Source organism: Lagopus muta, chromosome 13 (assembly GCF_023343835.1).
Source record: "Lagopus muta isolate bLagMut1 chromosome 13, bLagMut1 primary, whole genome shotgun sequence".
In the NCBI taxonomy this organism is placed as follows: Eukaryota; Metazoa; Chordata; class Aves; order Galliformes; family Phasianidae; genus Lagopus; species Lagopus muta.
In genome coordinates, this window is record NC_064445.1 from 13728608 (window position 1) to 13747161 (window position 18554).

The 18554-nt window shown below is 38.6% G+C and overlaps 1 protein-coding gene across 1 annotated transcript in view; it reads right to left on the reverse strand.

Annotated features, from left to right (window-relative positions):
• The window catches only part of COL4A5 (collagen type IV alpha 5 chain), an 81582-nt gene that overhangs the window by 25652 nt on the left and 37376 nt on the right, over positions 1-18554 (reverse strand). The window contains exons 10-31 of the mRNA XM_048959946.1: positions 18433-18495; positions 17952-17987; positions 17813-17854; positions 17614-17706; positions 15295-15348; positions 15134-15190; positions 12941-12985; positions 12793-12846; positions 12575-12616; positions 11967-12099; positions 10971-11144; positions 9812-9895; positions 8505-8597; positions 7907-7977; positions 7516-7707; positions 6947-7115; positions 6231-6323; positions 6028-6132; positions 5408-5505; positions 5010-5160; positions 4268-4381; positions 392-559 (exon numbers count right to left, since the gene is read on the reverse strand). Of these exons, the coding sequence (XP_048815903.1) occupies positions 392-559; positions 4268-4381; positions 5010-5160; positions 5408-5505; positions 6028-6132; positions 6231-6323; positions 6947-7115; positions 7516-7707; positions 7907-7977; positions 8505-8597; positions 9812-9895; positions 10971-11144; positions 11967-12099; positions 12575-12616; positions 12793-12846; positions 12941-12985; positions 15134-15190; positions 15295-15348; positions 17614-17706; positions 17813-17854; positions 17952-17987; positions 18433-18495 (2131 nt within the window). The remainder of the gene's footprint in view (positions 1-391; positions 560-4267; positions 4382-5009; positions 5161-5407; positions 5506-6027; positions 6133-6230; positions 6324-6946; positions 7116-7515; positions 7708-7906; positions 7978-8504; positions 8598-9811; positions 9896-10970; positions 11145-11966; positions 12100-12574; positions 12617-12792; positions 12847-12940; positions 12986-15133; positions 15191-15294; positions 15349-17613; positions 17707-17812; positions 17855-17951; positions 17988-18432; positions 18496-18554) is intronic.

The following is an 18554-nucleotide window of genomic DNA, read 5'->3' on the forward strand; positions in this document are numbered from 1 at the left end:
GAAGAAATTAGCATTTAAAACTATGTGCTGGATCCAGCTGACAGCATTTGTAATTACTTCCTTTAAAAAAAAAAAAACACCACAAACAACCTAAACTGTAGCAGTGACTGGAAATGAAGTCAGAAAATAAACAAGAAAGTTTTTATAATGAAAATGATAGATTTCACTTTTACTATGAAACAGTAACATGGAGAATATTGTATCAAGCTAAAGGGAAGAGTGGAGAGGTGAGAAGGAGTTGAATGCAACAACACTATGAAACGTAATAGTTAATGTGTATCCAACTTTACACAAATAGGATAAACACGGAAGCTCTGGAAGCCAAGCATAAGAAATTATCCACCTGTAACTACAGTTTGGCCTTTGTCACAGGAAAAAAAGGTGAACTTACCTGGAAATCCAGGTATTCCATCCCGACCAGGTGGACCAGGTGAACCCTGAGGGCCTGGGAGGCCAGGGGGTCCTGGATATCCTGGGGTTCCTTGGTCACCCGGAGGACCAGGAACATCGAAGCCTGGAGGACCTGGATCCCCTTTCTCTCCTGGTACGCCCTGCAACCCTAGGCAATGTTAAGATACAATCTTTTAGCCAAAAAAACAAGGCAAGGCTGAGATCTGCGTGTCTCTGGGCATTGTACTGGAACAACAGACCAGTTTTCTCTGAAATATATTCCTAGCACTGATGAAAACCCACAAATTCTTTTAAAGCTATGTATTTTTAATGACTTCCAGGCACTAGAGGCCTTACTTCCCTGAAGATTTTCCTGAAGAGATGTACTAAAATTCTAACAAGCTGTAGCAAACACTGAAGAAAGGTGTTTCTTTCCTTAAGTAACCATTTAATTCTGATTAATACAGTAAATATCTATGATTGATTAGATTGCTTCGTATTTTATCATTAAATATAAGGAGATTCTCAGAGGTATATTCCATTAACAATTCCATTTTATAACATTCTAAGAAAACAGCTGAATATTTTTGAAGGATAGCAAGATTCTACACTGCATTACATTTCTCTTAGTGAAAAACATGAACTGTCAGAATATGTTCAACACTGTTTAATGCTACTGATTCTGAGCTTGAGGCAGTGCTGAAGCAAGCAGACAGCTTGTTTCACTTCAGTGCACTGTATCAGAGATGGTACATACTCTTGAAAGGCAAAAATTGGCTCTTCTTAAATCTGAAGCTAAGAAAAAGCTTTGGTAAAGAAACCACAGTAGCTGGGGACCCTGAGTTTCTATAAGCCAAAGAGTTAAAGCACATTGGGAAGCTGAGACAAGTAGCAGTAAGGAGTTGTAATAGTCATTAAGTTAGGAAACAAAATAAAGCACATACAAGTTAGAGGGAAAAAAAAGCAAATAAAATCCAAAACAGATGTAAGTACAAAGAATACAACGCTAACAAGAGATTGCAGACTGAAAGGAAATCTGGGGGTCCTGGTCAAAGTGCAGCCACCACCACACGCAGAAACACAAACAGCACTGTCCCCTCTCTCCATGTCTAGCCTTCCCTTCACAACTGACAGGAACAAGATGCTTCTGAACTCCTACCTGAAACTATCATTACTAGATACTGGCTTGGGCAGGCACCTCTTGAACACCACAGTGCATCCTATCAGCCAGCTTCTTGTATCTAGTAAATTCCTTCAAATAGGGATTTTCAAAAAATATTTCTACTTTAAAACAGTTACAAGAAAAAAACAAACAAAAACAACCCACAAATCAAAACACTCAGTATGTGGGTTTTTTCACTGTTTCATTTTCCAAATGTACATCTTACACTTGTCCAGATGGTTTATTGCACTTTTCGTGCCTTAGCACAGCGTATTGAGATGTGAAACGTTATGCCACAAGCTCACAAATACAAGGCAGTGTTACTCTAACAGACCCCCTCCCAGCTGCAGAAACAACCTTAAGAATGATGATGTGACGTGCACTTTTCATGCTAAAAATGCAGATCATGTTTCCTTGATGGTGTAGGCTGCAGACATCCATTTGTTAATTATAAGCATGCTCTCTATTGGCAGTTGATTACCACTGAACTAAACTATGGAGTCATGTGCCTGGAACTGCTTACTTTGCAGAGAATAAACAAGAATGGTTAGGGATTGTGCATGTTCTATCAGCAAGTTGGGGGAAAAAAAGACCAAAAATGACAGAGTAACTTTCAACCTAGTAATACAACTAACTCAGTATGAAGGATGGTAAAGATACTTTGCAAATATAAATTCGAATCAAATTTCTAGTTCTCAAAAGTCTGAGCATGTCATAATCAAAATAATATAGACAATAAAATAAATTATAGATTAATCTGCTAGACATTATATAAAAAAAAGTTACTGCAAACTACTTGAAGAAACAATGGTGCAGAAAAAGGAAAATTTTCCTAACTGCCTGTAAAACAGGGCCCCAGAAATATTGCCCTAACACTGCATCAAGTAAAAGAATCAAAACAGACTTGAAAGACAATGAAACAAGGGATGAGAGATAGGAAGGTAAAGCACAAAACAGAGAAACAGCACTGCTAGAGGGAATAACAAGGAGTTCTCAAGTGGGGAATCAACCACACAGCTAGGTTTCAGAGGAACCACACCATTAGTAGCCACAGTAGCTGGTCAGCACAAATATGAAGAGTGAAACCATAACCACTGTGGTACATCAGCTCCACTGGTAATTCTGCATTTGTCAAAACCGCTATTTAGCAGAATGTCACAATCACACAAAATCCAATTTTGGCCAGTACCTGAAGACATGTTACAGGGAAAGCAAACAACATGCATTGGATGACACATACAAACCTATGCTAACATCTCCCCCCAGCAGTACACACTCCAGTTGCCTTTTCCTTCAGCTCAGCATGAAGAGCAGGTTTAGGTTCAGGAGAAGTATGGTTGAGCACAGTAAGGCAGGCAGAGGACCTGCCTGATAGCTCAGGTCTGTGTGCCTTGTTCAGACTTCTTTCTGTTTCTAGCTCTTTAGCACTCAACACATTCAAGACCTGCAGGTGCAGCAACCACATATTCTTTTCCCAGTTCGGAAATTAGTGAAAAAATATGTTTGAGGCTCATATCAACAGAGAATGTGCTAACTGTGGTTACTGTCATGCACTTACAACATCAGGGGCTGGTGCACAGCAAGACCACACACTGAGTGCAGGAATAAAGGAACCTCTCTAAACAAGCTCTGTAAATTACATGCATGCACATGTAATCTTTGTGTACAGAGACAGAATACATATCTTCATCTATCAGCAGTCATTTTACACAAAATGCAATCAAGTCCCCTTTAGACATAGAATTCTGATTATCACTATCTTTACATCTTACTTTGTTAATCTACTTTAAACCTATCAGGACTCATAAAACTTGCAGGCCTTACAGATTTAAGAGAAGGAATCAGAACACCCTGAACTCAGAATTTCTGAAAGAGGAATTCTAAATGTGTTTTCAAGATATACTTATGGCAAATTGAAGGTATGTGACCTCTTCTACAGTTCTCCTCTACAAAATAATGAACAGGCTAGTTTAGAACACTCATTCTTTCTTCCTCTCCATTAACTGAGTAAAACTGTGCTTCAGCTTCCACTGTAATAAAAAGTGCCTAATCACATAAGTGAGAACCTGAATTACTCTCCTGACTTCACACTCGCCATTTAAGCAGAGGATAACTACCACTGTATAGAGGATTTAATTTGTTTGCTTTCTTTCCAAACACATAGATTTATAGATAATAATGAAAAGAAACAGTTTAAAAACATCTGTCACCCAGTGAACTTGGAATACAGAGTTTGGAAAGATAGAAAGCTGTTTTGGAATTTAGGAACCATCTTGCTATTTGAAAGCAAAGAAATAACAGCACAACACAGGTATCTAAAGGCAGCTTTCCTCCTTTCTCTGTCCCCAGACCTCTACACTGACATTGTGCTACCTTCTGTCTTGTCCTGGAGTGTAAATATTGTGAAACTCCTTTACAGAGATTGTGTCACAATCTGTATACAACATTTCCTGGAATCTCTGCTGAGGCAGAGAAAAAAAAGTCGGTTTTACAACCCAAGCTCTCTATGTCATGAAAACAGCAAGTTTGAATATCTTTCTGATTTCAGTAAAAAAACATTGCACTAAATTTCGCTCACTTCACTGTCAAGACAGCCAAGCCAACAGACATGAAATTTCCATCTTTCTTTATCTATCTGCTCAGAGGGACCTTGAATGTTCCATATACCTGCTTGAAGTATGTCAGTACTGAGGGTACAATTCACATGCATTTTACCTGGTGGGCCAACAGGACCTGGTGGTCCTGGAGGTCCAGGTGGCCCTTGGCCTCCAATGCCAGGGATGCCTGGTGGGCCTGGAAGGCCTGGTGGTCCGCTTGGTCCAGGGTCACCTAAAAGAACATTCTTGCTTAGTTAAATAGTGAACTCAATTCAGAGATTTTTACTTTTGGATGCATAGTAATGCTTGCATATTGTTTCTGAAATCTTGTTTTTGCAAGAAAAATAAATATGGATCTGATATAGGAAAAAAAAATACACCTCAAAGGCAAGCCAGAGATCTGCTCTCTCTTTCTCTCTGGAATATATAGAGTTTACATTTCTATACTACACAGGGACAGATAGTTGCATCATAATCCACACCTAACTTAACAGATGCTCCTTAGTAAACTGGACATACTCCACAGTGTAGTACAGGTAATTATTAATAGAACAATAGGACTTCATCAGTTGCTGACACACTGTTCTTCTACGCACAGAGTATCAAAAATGACCATTACCCTACTGCAAGTTTTACTCCCACAGAAACATGATTTGTCTCTAGATGACAGACTTTCAGAGACTGACCCACAAGTTGGTATCTACTCTCTTGCTTACTTGCCTTTTGTGAATACAAGTTTCCTTTTACACAGGGAACTCTGCTTTGGAAAAATGGATTCTGAAGTAATTGCCATGTGATTCCTATTGCATTAACAGTTTTTAAGCTCAAAAGAGAACAGAAAAGGGGAGACTTCTCTATACCTTTTGGTCCTGGAGTTCCATCAAAACCCGCCCGTCCTGGAAGTCCAGGGTTTCCTGGGAAGCCAGGATCACCTTTAGGCCCTTGAACTCCTTTTATGCCTGGTGGTCCTGGGGGTCCAGGTGGTCCTGGAACTCCAAATCCACGATCCCCCTGTAACAAATTCAAATCACCAGATCTGAGTTTAGTCTCTCCTGGGAAGTGCTAGAGCAGTAAAGAAAAAACACACATCATCTCAAGAATTAGTTTCTTTTTGTTTACACTCATTCAAGCTTCAAGTAGAGACTTCCTCACCATGAAAAGCTAACAAGAGGTGAGAATCTCCCTACCTATCAAACTTCACAGATGCAAAAGAACTTTCAATAAAATGAACCTTTACATTAAAAAAGCAAGCACAGACCTTCTGGCCTGGGAAACCAGGTGGTCCTGGAGGTCCATCTAGGCCAGGGCGACCTGGAGTTCCTGGAGCTCCGGGTGGGCCTGGAGTCCCTGGGAAACCTACACAAGACATAATGGTTAGGGCAGCAGAGGAAAAGATACCAGAGAGCATCAGAACAACTCTTCCAAAAATGTTCAGGTAACATGAAAAGTGATTCCAGAAAAGCTCCAGGATAATCAGGAAGTACCCTTTTGGCTGAGACAGCTTTGAGTATGCAGTCTTTTGCACAGAGGATCTGTGCTCTCCTCTGATCAGAATCCTACTCGCCTTGCTGTGTGTTCTAACACCAATTATAAACAGTTCACATCCGGAACAATAAAATCCTGAGAGAACATTTGGAAATCATTTATCAATAGCTCAATCTTTCATAATTTCTCAAAGCTTTTTCCATTTGCTTTTGCATCCTTGGATTAGTGAAAAATGCAAGCTACCACAAAGGAGCAGTACAGAGAACAGAGGAATGAGAGCTCGGCACGTGGTTTTTTTGCTGCCATTTCTGTAAGTCTAAAGATGTGAAGAGGCACAATCCTCAGTGTCCCCTCTTTCAGATGTTAAGTACAGCAACATAGTTGCAAACATACCTTTTGGGCCCGGTGGACCTGGAAGTCCAATGCCAGGAATACCTGGCTCTCCCTTTGCACCTGGGATGCCTGATAAGCCACGCTGACCTGGCTGACCAGGATCCCCTGTAAAAAGAAGAAAGTCAAATTAGTTACCAAAAATCAATCATAAGGAAAACAAACTGCTCTTGCAATCCCATAAACTGGTAAAGTTGCTGCTTTACCTGGAAGACCTGGGTCACCATTTCTTCCTGGAGGACCAGGGGGACCAGGAACTCCTGGTTCTGTAATAGTCTGACCAGGGTCACCTTTTGGACCTGAGACAGAAAAGAATAAATTTATAACAGTCAATGGAGTTTTCTTCTCTGTATCTGAGTAGAAAGAAAAGTTGCTAGCCATATCTCAGGCTTACGAAGAACATAAACACCACAAAGACTTTACCTAATAGGCTATCTGACTCTGAGCCCCATACAGCACTTATAGGCTTAGAAGCATTATTTATGTAAGAGTTTTCTGGAAGATCATTTTTCAGCTTCTTCCAAGGTACCATGATGTGAATAGTACTTTCCATAGGCAACTTCAGTACAACTTGCTTAGGATCTGTGCAGCTGACAAAGAAGTAACAAAAGCTAACCCTTGTTTCTAAAAGCAGTTGTGGTCACATCATAATTAAGCGTACACATGGAAGATACAGTGCATTTCTACTCAAGCAAATTAAAAAGTAGAAGCTTCTCTAGAGGTCAGAGCAGAAGGGAAAGTTATATTCCTATAGTAATATGAAATTCCAGCTCACTTTGCAATTCTGTGGTCACTTTCAGTAAGGGAGCATACAAATGCCTTTGAGAAAAGCTTAAATGCAGCATTATGCTCTGAGAACTGTCCAGAGCCCATGGAGAAAAACTTACAGCTTCTGTTCAAGAACACACAGACACTAACTCACCAGGAACTCCAGGAGGCCCTGGACGACCTGATACACCTTGGATGCCCTTTTCACCAGGTGAACCTTGTGGACCGAAACCAGGAGGTCCAGGAAGCCCTTTGTCTCCAGGAAGACCTGGTACTCCTGGGTCACCTGGAATTCCCATTTCTCCTTTGAATGCAACACTGCCCTGAAAATAAAAACAGCAGTATAAAAAAAGGGGAGCGTTTGAATTATTTAATTTCCTCTGCTTTGAAACTATTTGACAACTTTCTTCCTTCTAACCTGCATGGCCATTAGCTGTCAGCATCTTAATAACATGGTAAAGACAAGACTTAAACCTAATTAATTCTTCATGCTATGTAGGTGAAATACAGAGAACAATGGAAAGGACCAACTGATATCATCTAAGAGGCACTGACAGGTGGCAGGCACTACTCAGTGTATCATCACTACATTAGCATCTACCAAAGAGAATTATTGAGTTAATCACATTAAGAAAAATCTGCATTTGTCAGTCCTCTTATCTGCACAATCCCAAATGCACCCAAAACGTGTATCCAATCAAGAGATCATAAAATGGAACTCACAGGCTCCCCTTTAGGCCCAGGCAGACCTGGCAATCCATCTCGTCCAGGAGTGCCATCTATTCCAGGAAGACCTGGAGGTCCAGGGAAACCAGGGTCTCCTTTGTCACCTTTCATTCTTGGTGAAGCCAAGACATCCCCAGGGTCTCCTTTAGGACCAGGTCTCCCAGGTGCACCTGGTGGCCCTGGGAATCCCTGAGGGAAAACAAATAAACAACTTCTTTATCCTTTCAAGTCATGTCTGAGATTGGCACAACATAGGAATTGTGTTCAAACTAGCTAAGGGACACACCAAAAAGCATTCATATAAGACAAGAATTTGTACACAGATCTATCAGACGCAAGACAAATGAGATGTTCTGTTTTCCCAGTGAAACATAACAGTGCCACTTACTGGTGGCCCTACAAGGCCAGTTAATCCTGGAAGCCCCTTTTCACCTTTTGGCCCAGGAAAACCAGGAGAACCTGAGTAGTGCAGGAAAAGATAAAAAAGACATTAAAATATAGAAGCTGTAAAAACGAAACACGCTGTTTGCACAAGATAATAGGCTAAACTGTTTAAAATCGGGTAAGGTTTAGTAAGTGAGTTTGATTTTACTTGGGCAGAACAAAACCCATAACTCAAAAAACACTCCACTTAAAAAGTTCCAGCTCTTCTATCATTCAGAAACAGCAAATAGCAGATTTTTTTTCCTCTTTCAGCTAAATCTACAGCAAGCCATGTAACTTCAAGAGGCAGAATGCTTGTAAGCCTGTCTTTGATCAGAAAATTACTATTTTTGAAACTAGATTTAAAAAAGTGAGTGCTTATTTTACACATATGCAGCCTGTTTCCTTCTTATAGTCCCTAGCTGGGCGAGACAGGACACAAGCCACCTATATGCCTGAGACTGCAACTGTGCATCTGAATTTGAACACAATAAACAAATATTCAAATCTGAAGGTGGCTTAGTGGAATCTATTACATAAAATAGTGAAGACTACAACCTTACCTGGACTACCTGGAGGTCCTGGTGGTCCTCTCTCACCAGGAGGCCCAGATATTCCAGTTCCTATACAATTGAAGCATGTGTCTCCTTGGTCACCTACAAAGAGTTGCATTAAAAAAAGAATACTTGAGCATCAGATCTCAGAAAATATTAAAAACTCTTGCTACAGATCTGCAATATCAGGTCCAAAATGACAATTTGATGTAGCAATTTGATAAGTTAAATATCAGAATGCTTCCCTGATGAAGGCAAAACTGAAGCTTTTTGGTCACTGTGAATCAGACAAATAATATATATGGTTAGAATGTATTTAGGATAGTGTAGTATGAAACAAAACAAAACAAAAGCTTACAAAAATGAAGAATAAAACTGAACCTTTTTCTTGGCAATTAGTCACCTTTACAGTAGGGTCTCAACACTTCAAACTAAAATCCCAAAACACATACACTAAAATCCTGAAATTTAATTAAGATCCAAGAGGGCAAAAATCAATACTGGGAATGTTTGGTTGACTTGACAGTACACTAAACATGCATACAATTAAAACTAAAAAAGTAGTTTTTTCCACAAAGTTTAAAAATTTCATTCATATATAGACTTTTCTATGACATTTACCACTGTATTAACTAAAAGACTTCATTAAGGTTAATTAATTAATCCTTACAAAATCCATGTTTGAAATGAGTACAGAATTAAGTGAGATGCTCAAAGTCATCTAAGATGTCCATGGATGAGCCAGGAAAAGATTCTCACTTACCCATATCAGCATCCTCATTGCAAGGTTGTCTTTTTGGAGACAAGGATACACATTAAAGATACCTTTCTTTTCCTCACCAAACAAGCAGACAAACTCATTCTAGACTGACCAACCCAAATAATGAATCTTCTATTTAGAATTTCAATGCTGCTTTCCTTACAAAATGTTGCGTTCATTCATGAAGTATAAAATGTTCTAACATTCTCACATGGAGTTGGCAACCGCTGTTACAAGTATTTTGAGATTCTATCTATCTGGAAAGTACTTTAAAATCCAAAGCTACATTTCACATGATGATTACCCATGCAAGGCTCACATGCAAATTGGTTACACCCTCAGTCACTTTGAGATTCCAGTGCTCTCATGCTGAAGGAGAGGCTATCCTAAGTCCTAACAGAATAGACTTCTTACTCATAAACACAAAACATCTACAGTCAACCCTATCAGGAAGAGGCACTGTTTACCCTTATTTAGTGCAAGCTTTATACTGTTTAACAAGCTTTAACAAAAAGAGAGGAAAAAAAAACCCCAAAATATAGCCATGACACTGCACCTTTTTGGCCTCTCTCTCCAGCAAAGCCTTGTTGCCCTGGAATTCCTGGAGGACCTGGTGGACCCCGCTCACATAACCCTTCACCTAAGAAGAAGCAGGAAGGATTTCATGATCAAACTGTGTTAGAATACATGCACTCTGCTTAAAAAACAAACAAACAAACAAAAAAACCAAAACAGTACTTTGTATATATATATATATATATACAGGACTGCTACAGCTCATGAATGTAATCTAAACTCAAAAGAAAACAATCTGTTGATACTACACAACAGCCATCAGGTTTCCTGCAAAACCTCTTTCCCACAGGCTGTACACGTCCACCTCTACACTACATTTAGCTTCAGACCATAGAAGCATGTGTATGAAATGTAATCAGTTTGAGGAGACTCAAGATGCCAATGCCATTTATACACTGGATTGCTCTTTGAACCATGTTAACCCCTCTCCATCAGTTCCATTTCTCAACTCCATCTCCCATTCCCTAGCTTTCTTTTCCCAAAAAGAGACAGGAGCTTTCATCCTAAATGTCCACTAGAATATTTATCAAATTACACTGGAATTCTGACTCTCCTAGTGTCATAACCCCTCCAAGCATTTATTAGATGATATCATGAAAATTAAGTTTACTCAAGAAAGCATTAAAGTGGTTACCTCCTGCTCTATGTGGAAATTTTAGTGTGATTTTCATTAGTTGGATTAAAAAGGATTTAACATCATTTGTGAAAAAATATTTGATTTTATACAGCTGGGCTGGAATCAGTCTGGCCCTAGAGGACTATCATCACTGTGTAAGTTTGCATAAAGGTCCTTCAATCTGGTAAGATTTCTCTTCCTCCAGTCTAGCTGAATGTCACAGATCAGTCAAGGCAGGGCTCACTTGAGGTAGAAAGAGACATAATAAAACCAGAGTTCAACCCACACTAAATTCCCAAATTCTGTAATCATCTAGAGTACATCAGTTAGAACTCTCCTACAGATGTCCTGATTTGCGATGTGAGTGATTTGGGAGGCTGTATACAATTAGCTTGGAATCTCATGGGCTTCAGCTGCTGGTAAATCATATATTTGGAGGCAAAGTTAACAAAAAAATAAACAACAATAAATGAATGTCAAAAAACTGTTCAGTCTCTTTGTTGTCTATATGGTAATCACTTACCAGGAGGAACAGATGGTGCAGGTGGTCCTGGAGGACCTGGAGGCCCTGGAGGTCCCCGTGGTCCATCAAGTCCTGGTTGTCCAGGAATGGAAACACCAGGTAAACCTGGATCTCCCTTCTGGCCCCTCTCACCAGGTAAGCCGGGTGGGCCAGGAGGTCCAACAGTAGTGATCCCTAAGATGGGAAGAACTCAATTTCCTTAGAGCTCAAAGGTTTAAGCTATTAAAATGTTTCAACTACCCTTTTTATAAAGATGGCATTGACATGAGATGAATAACATGCTACAGGTAAATCTATATCTTTCCATGCAAGTACAAGTAATGCTGTAATATTTTTTTATGGAAAGAGAATCTGCATGTTGATGTGCACTGTTTGACACACACATATTTTGCATTTTTCAGACATCTTATTTGAAAAATTGACCCAAGATTCATTAACTACACAAACTTTTACAAAGAAAAAACATAACCAGGATATGTGGAAGTGGGGCTGATGAAAAAAAAAACCAAAAAACTTACATGCTGCAACACTACAGCCATTTTCTGTACATATATAAGATAAACACAGGTGTCACTATGCATTCCCACTGTAGCAGGCTCAGATCACCTCTTTGTTTAGGACTGGTCAATCTATACCAAAGACTAGATTTGATGGCCAGGTACCAGATTCCAGTACACAACACTTTCTCTGAATAATGCAATGGATAATGTACATTATAGGTAAGAGATAAGACATACATTAAGCCCAAGGCCATAAAGCTAGTATCTGTTTGACAGACTTGACGATTAGCGTTTTTTGTTCCCCACAGCAGGTAATGAATGTTCAGATTTCCTCATACTAATTCCACAATCTAAGAGCATTTAAAGGTAGCTCTAAGTAGTTTTGCTTTCACTTTTTGATTAGTCTATCTGTCAAAAGGAGAGCAAAAAGACCACAAAATTAAACATCCATTCATACATTTGAATATACAAATTGTTTTTATGCTTGTTGTCCTACCTGGAGAACCTGGCAAGCCAGGTGGGCCTGGCCTACCAGAGAATCCACGCTCCCCTTTGGCTCCTGGGAGTCCTGGCAATCCTTTGCTACCTTTTGGTCCCACTGTTGCATCAATGCCTGGTCTTGTAATGACCTGTAATTGTTTCACATTTATGTGAAAAAAGGCTTCAATTACAAGGCAAGAAAAGAGTTGGAAACATAAAGAGATGTAAGGGAAGAAAAGATCAATGTCCTTTGAACTTAATTCCAATGACAGGGTATTCTTCCCACTTCAATGAATTAACGTAGTAAAATTTCAGTAAGAAGTTCTCCCCCTACAGAAAGCATCTTTACTGTCAGGAGAACATTGAATAAACTTCAGTGAAACTTCCTCAATTTCTGCTGTTCTGAGGTTATAGTCTAGCATTGTTTTTGTAAGCTAGTAAATCTCAGAGCACAGGATCTATTAATAAAGAGGGATATAATTGTTTCTATCAGTGAGCATATGAAATCTTTGCTGGCTCTGCCAGTTTTTGTTTAGACCTGGACATGCAAGCTCACTGTCACCCCAGAACTATGATGAACTAACACAGTCAACTAAACGCAGAAAGAAAAGATCACCAACTTACACTTCCAGGAGGACCAGGAGGACCAGTGTCACCTTTTTCACCCTACCAATGAAATCAAAAGCATTTTTTACTGCATATTATTATGCAAGATAATAATTGCAAATATTCCTCAAGGTTTTAACAGCACAGGCAATGCAATTACTGCTCAGTCAGAACCAAACTCAGTGATGAGAGGTTTTCAAGCTACTATAGTAATGATGACAAATAACTTGGCACACCTTTTCACCATCTCTTCCTGGAACACCATTTACTCCAGGTCCACCAGGTAAACCCTTCAAGAAAAGAAAATAATTATGCTCAGACCTTCTCCATATCAGAAGAAAAACTTAAAGATCTGGTGAGATTAAAAATGTATGAGGTACTCACATCCCTACCAGGCTGACCAGGTTCTCCATCTTTGCCCGGCTTTCCCTTCAAAAACAAACATGCGTGGAAATAAAATGCTTCAGTGGTGAAGAAATCTTGTGGAAATAATTTACTGACTACACATTTAAAACAAACAAACAAAAAAAAAAAACAAACCAAAAGCAACCAAACCAAAACCAAACTCTCCAGAATGCAGTTCTTATTATCTACAGCTCAAAGATACTAAACAACTATAACCAACTGAGTTATCTTAAAGGAGGTTTTCTTCTTGAAAATGAGAGCACAAAAACACAAGTCTCAAAAAAAAAAAAAAAAAAAAAAAAGTGACCAAATACAGCATAAAACAGTATTCAATTAACTATTACTGATTCTTTGCATTTAATAAACCCCTTTAACATCAGAGAAACTCTTTGCTTGGAATACAGATCCTAACTTCCTAGACGCTACATTTAATTAGGAGATTAGTGTACTGTGACCATTCAAACTAAACCCAAACATTTGTGTGTTTAAATTTTAACTCTCCCGTAAGCTAAATGCAATTTTCCGAAGAACACTACCAAAATAAGAAGCTGAATTCTGCTCAGAGAAGTGACTTCCAAAAAACATGCATTTCTGCTAAACAAGTACACCATTGCTACAGTGAAAGTAGTGCAAGATCCATTTTACTCCAACCCATCCATTGGAAGAGTCAAACATAAGCCTGTTGTTAACATTACAGAACGAGAGACAACTGATAGAGCTTGACTACATTACTGATGAAGCTTCACTATAGTGCCACGATTAACTCTTAATCAGTAAGAAACTGATAATAAGAGCAGACAGATACATGCACCAGAGTATACTCTGATCTGTGCAGTCTTGAATATTAGTGATTCTGATTCTCAAAAATGAATTAAACTGAAATGGGTTTTAGTCATACAGAATAATATGGAATGCTAAAATACAATTTTAAAGTCACTTAATAGCAAAACTGCATGTTGAATACGCACCATTCAGATAATAAGAACAAATATGTTGGTAAATAAGCTTTTAGCAGAAGGCATCTCTTACATCCCTTCAGGATTTCTATCCTTCTAGGTCTTTGCAAATATACATGGTTCCCAATTACTTTTGCAAAGAAAAGCAACTTGGCAAACACTACTCAAAATACAACAAGAGCCTTGGCTTTGTAAATCTGCCTAATTTCTCACATGCATATGAGAAGACAAACCAAACCTCACCTATAAATCTCAGCAACTAAGAAGAATTTTATCTAGAATGCCAAAGATTTATCTTCCACAGTCTTTAATCCCTATGGACACTGCAAAAAAATCTATTGCCAGATTGTTTCTAAGCAGTGTTTATAATATAGTCTGATTAACCTGTGCAAGATCTATGTCTTAGTTTTCAAAGGGGCCCATTATGTTGACGTAATATAAGTTCAGAAGCTATGAAAGTGAAAATACAGATTGCTTTGAGCTGGTCGCTGCTTATATTTCTTTGCTAGTCCAATTCATGTTATTTTCACCCTACTTCTTAACACCTCTGATCGTCCTCAGCTTTTCTGAGCTGTGATATTAAAATAAATTTCAACTTCAGGATGGACAGAGTGTACACAGAGGAACAAAGTGATTAATACTGTCCCCAGATGCAGCTAGCCTGACTTGTCCCGTCTCCAGTTAGTACGTAAACAGAAGTGGTTGCTTGAGGTGTGATAAATGGACTTTTGGTCCATTTATCCAGTGTTCAGAGACTTCTTTTAGTGGCTTATCTTACAGATAAATACAGTGAGAATGAGCTTACACAGACCATCCTAAAAAGACAGCAACCTCATGCTGCTTGGGCAATTCAGCAAATGACTAACTGAATGAAGCCTTCTCTAAAAGGAAATAGGAAACCACTGCTTCAGCCAACTAGTCCAGGAACTTTGAAGTAGTCTTCCTTGTGTAACCAGATAACATCATTAAAATCAGGTTTTCTTGTGTCTAAAACGAAGATGTACATGTAGATAATTCTATAAGAAAGTCCTGAGAGATCCACATCTGGAAGCACTGCTGTGAACCAGATGCATCACAAACTTCTTTACCAGGTTACATGAAAAAAAAAAAGTTTATTACCCAGAGGCTGAAGGCCTCACCTGATTTCAACATCTGCTTTATTCTCAAAGATTACATTGATTGGAAAAATAAATGTTTGGTTGAATAGACTACTTACTCTTTTGCCTGGCTCTCCTTGCTCACCTTTTTCACCCTTTATGCCACCGGGAAGACCCTGAACATACAAACATAATCTTAAATTGAGCCCATAAGCCTGAGCTGAATTAATTTACAGTTTGTGAAGAGATGCAATGAAAAAACTAGAATAGGTCTACTCACAGGAGGGCCTTGAGGCCCTGGAAGTCCTGGTGGCCCTGGATCACCTGGAATACCCTGTCAAACATGGGCAAAAGAAAAAGAGGATTAAAGCCTCCATTATTCCATAATGTCTCCATTTTTTATATATTAAATATATATATAAAAATACTATAAAAATATAGATATTATATATAATATATACATATATACACACATTTATACATACATATATATATATATATATATATATATATATATATATGCACATATTCTTGCTATCATTTAGAATTCCAAGGAGCCACATCAATCCTTCACTTGCGCAAATCTTCAAGTGAAACTTTAATTTTTATTAAATGTTCATCCTGATTATTTAGATGATTCACTCCACTAGGACACAGCTGACTCCTGTGGGTACTGCAGCTGTTGTTCTGGTGGTCTACAGCTGCTATATAATGAGGTAAGGATGGAAGGAAGGATGAAAGAAGGACATAAGATAAAGGATGGAAGACAAAAGACAGAAAGAAAGGAGGGGAACAAATGCAAAATCCTGCTGAAATTACAGGAAGAACAGTTGTTGTTGCTTGTAACTACTGAAATTGTGAGGCCACTAGGATAATACAGAAAATTGTCACAGGATCTCCACATGAAAAATTAAGGGTTTCTATTTTGTTTTGTTACACCCTTGTAACAATAATCTAGACAAAACACTACAGGCAATTGAATCCACAAAAGCTTTCTGTGCATTTTTATGTTGTTGTTGTTCTCCCCTTCCTGGTGGACTCCCAGACTTTTTAAAAGCCCATCTTTACAGCTGATCCTCACCAGAGATCACAGGGGATTCACACCAGAACCTTGTGTATACTTCACAAAAAAATACATGTAACGTAGAATTTTTTTTTACTGATTTTGTTCTATCAAATATAACCTGTATTAAAACATAAACAAATCTTTAAACTTCAAAATCATCGTGAGTGTTGGTCAAAGATAAATGCTTTATAAGGCAAGTAGCTAGAATGCTTTGATTTTGTACATTCATATACCAGTACTTCAGCAGAATTAGTCCTTCAGATACCCCTGATGACAGAGACAAATGGCTCAGGACCGTAATAAAAATCAGCTGAATATTTACTTCAACTACAGTGCAGTAAAAATAAAATAAAATTAAAAAAAAAAAAAAAAAATTAAAAAATATTAAAAAAGAGCTAAAACCAGACTGAAACCTTTTTAGGATGACTGCACATTGAAAATGTGCCTCAGTGGATACCTTGGTGGTACTCAATGTTCTTCAGAAATGAAGAGTAACAAAAGATTGTAATCAAGATGTAGGGCAGTAGAACTGTTCTGCACTGACAACATAAAATACTGCTGCCTACTAAAGCTTTCTTCTGATGCATTCCTCAAGATGAAAAGGTGAAAAGTAAGAAATTGACCCAAACACAGACAGAAGAAACTAACAGTTCAAAATTACATAGTAGCTCTATCACCACAGTGATATTTTCAATACAATCATAGCATAGAAACAACCATTCACCACTCTTGCGTCAAAGTATCTGCCTTCAACCTTCTACTACTTGTACTATTCGGGGTGGTTTTTGAGCACACCACAGAAATTTCAAAGGAAAAATAAAATCCAGGCACCTATAATGACACTGGTGGTGCTCAGCTTGTCTGTAACTCGAACCCAGAATCAAACAGACAGCACTAAGAAATGATCCCCAGTGAAGTAGAAAGGAAAAAACATAACCTCAAAAATGACAACTCTCACAATGACTTTCTGGCATTTGCAGTGGGAAAGAACCCATATAAATCAACCAAGAGTTCAAGCATACTGCCACAGTATGGCTTGATATTACTTTTGAGAGTCCAGAAACAGGAAAAGCGCTTATTTGTACCACAAGTAAGAAAGATCTTGTGGCATGACTACGGGAAACAAAAAGAAAGAAAAAAAAAAGAGAAAAATAATTTAAGCTAAAACTTTTAAGACTTCTTCACAATGGATGACTAAGCTGGTTAATTAATGGGAATCATAATCCCTACAATTTTGACAATCTCAGGCTGGGTGTTCCAAGGGAAGACTTCAACTGCTTTCACCATTACTATAAGTCTCCTTTCAGACAGCTTCTTCCATAGGATAGTTACTTTATTAAGAGAAGTAACTGAGCTAATGTGACTAGCATGCTTTCTATTGAAGGAAAACTACTTAGGCCCAAAACATTCTGTGCTTTAAGAAAAATAACAGAAGCTCTATACAGTCAGTAGAACGCATGCATATATGAGCCAAACCAATGTAGACTTCAGTAATCACATCTTGATTATAGATGGATATAGCTTCCCATTTACCTGATCTCCTTTCTGAAACTCAATGTCATTTGGTCTCTTCTGCTCTCCAATTTGTCCTGGTGGCCCTGGAGGTCCTTGGAGACCTTGTTCACCCTAACGTGTAAGAAGATGGCAGTTTGATACAGGTAGTAAATCCCAAAATGGCGAGGATAGGTATTTTGAAAGTGAAAAGCAAACATCATTATCATCACCTACTCACTTTTTCACCTTTAGGTCCTTGGAAATTCAAGCCCATATTACCCTGCAAAAAGTAAATCTTGTCAGCCCTCAGAATTCACAAATGAACAGAAAGAAAAACAAAACAACTCCAATCACCATCAGCAAAAGACGGAAAATACCTTAGGTCCTGGTAGCCCTGGTGGACCAGGAGGTCCCTAATAAAAAAATGAAAACAAAAGTTACTCTTCCAAGCACTTTGCATGTCCTCTTGTGAAAAAATGAATTGTTTAGAACTAAACTGCATCGATACATGAGAAATGAGCTCTTCCTTTAAGCGAGATGTTCATTAAAAGACTAAAAATTCAGACTAAATAAGCTAAATCTTAACTCTCAGGTTTAACGCCAATACGGTCTGCAGAAAGATTCAGGCTAATTTAAAGTAAAAAGAGCTCTGTGAACAGGCTGAATGTTTCAAAGGCATCACATTGCAATGTGCACAATAGCAGCTCCAGGGTCAACTGAGTGCATGGTTGCTACTGTCTTCATATCAAGTTATGACTAAAGTAATCTCTGCATTTTGCCCATTGCTTGTGAGGACATGGAAATAAAGAAGCAACTGCCTTCTTTACCATTTTGTGGTTAACAGGCTAAGAAACTTACTGTCAAACCTGGGGGCCCTGGAGGACCAACTGGACCTGGTATTCCTATGGGACCAGGTGGACCCTGTTGAAAAAATGAAGGAAGCTATCAGAGGCAGTGTTTATGGAAAAAGACCACGAGGG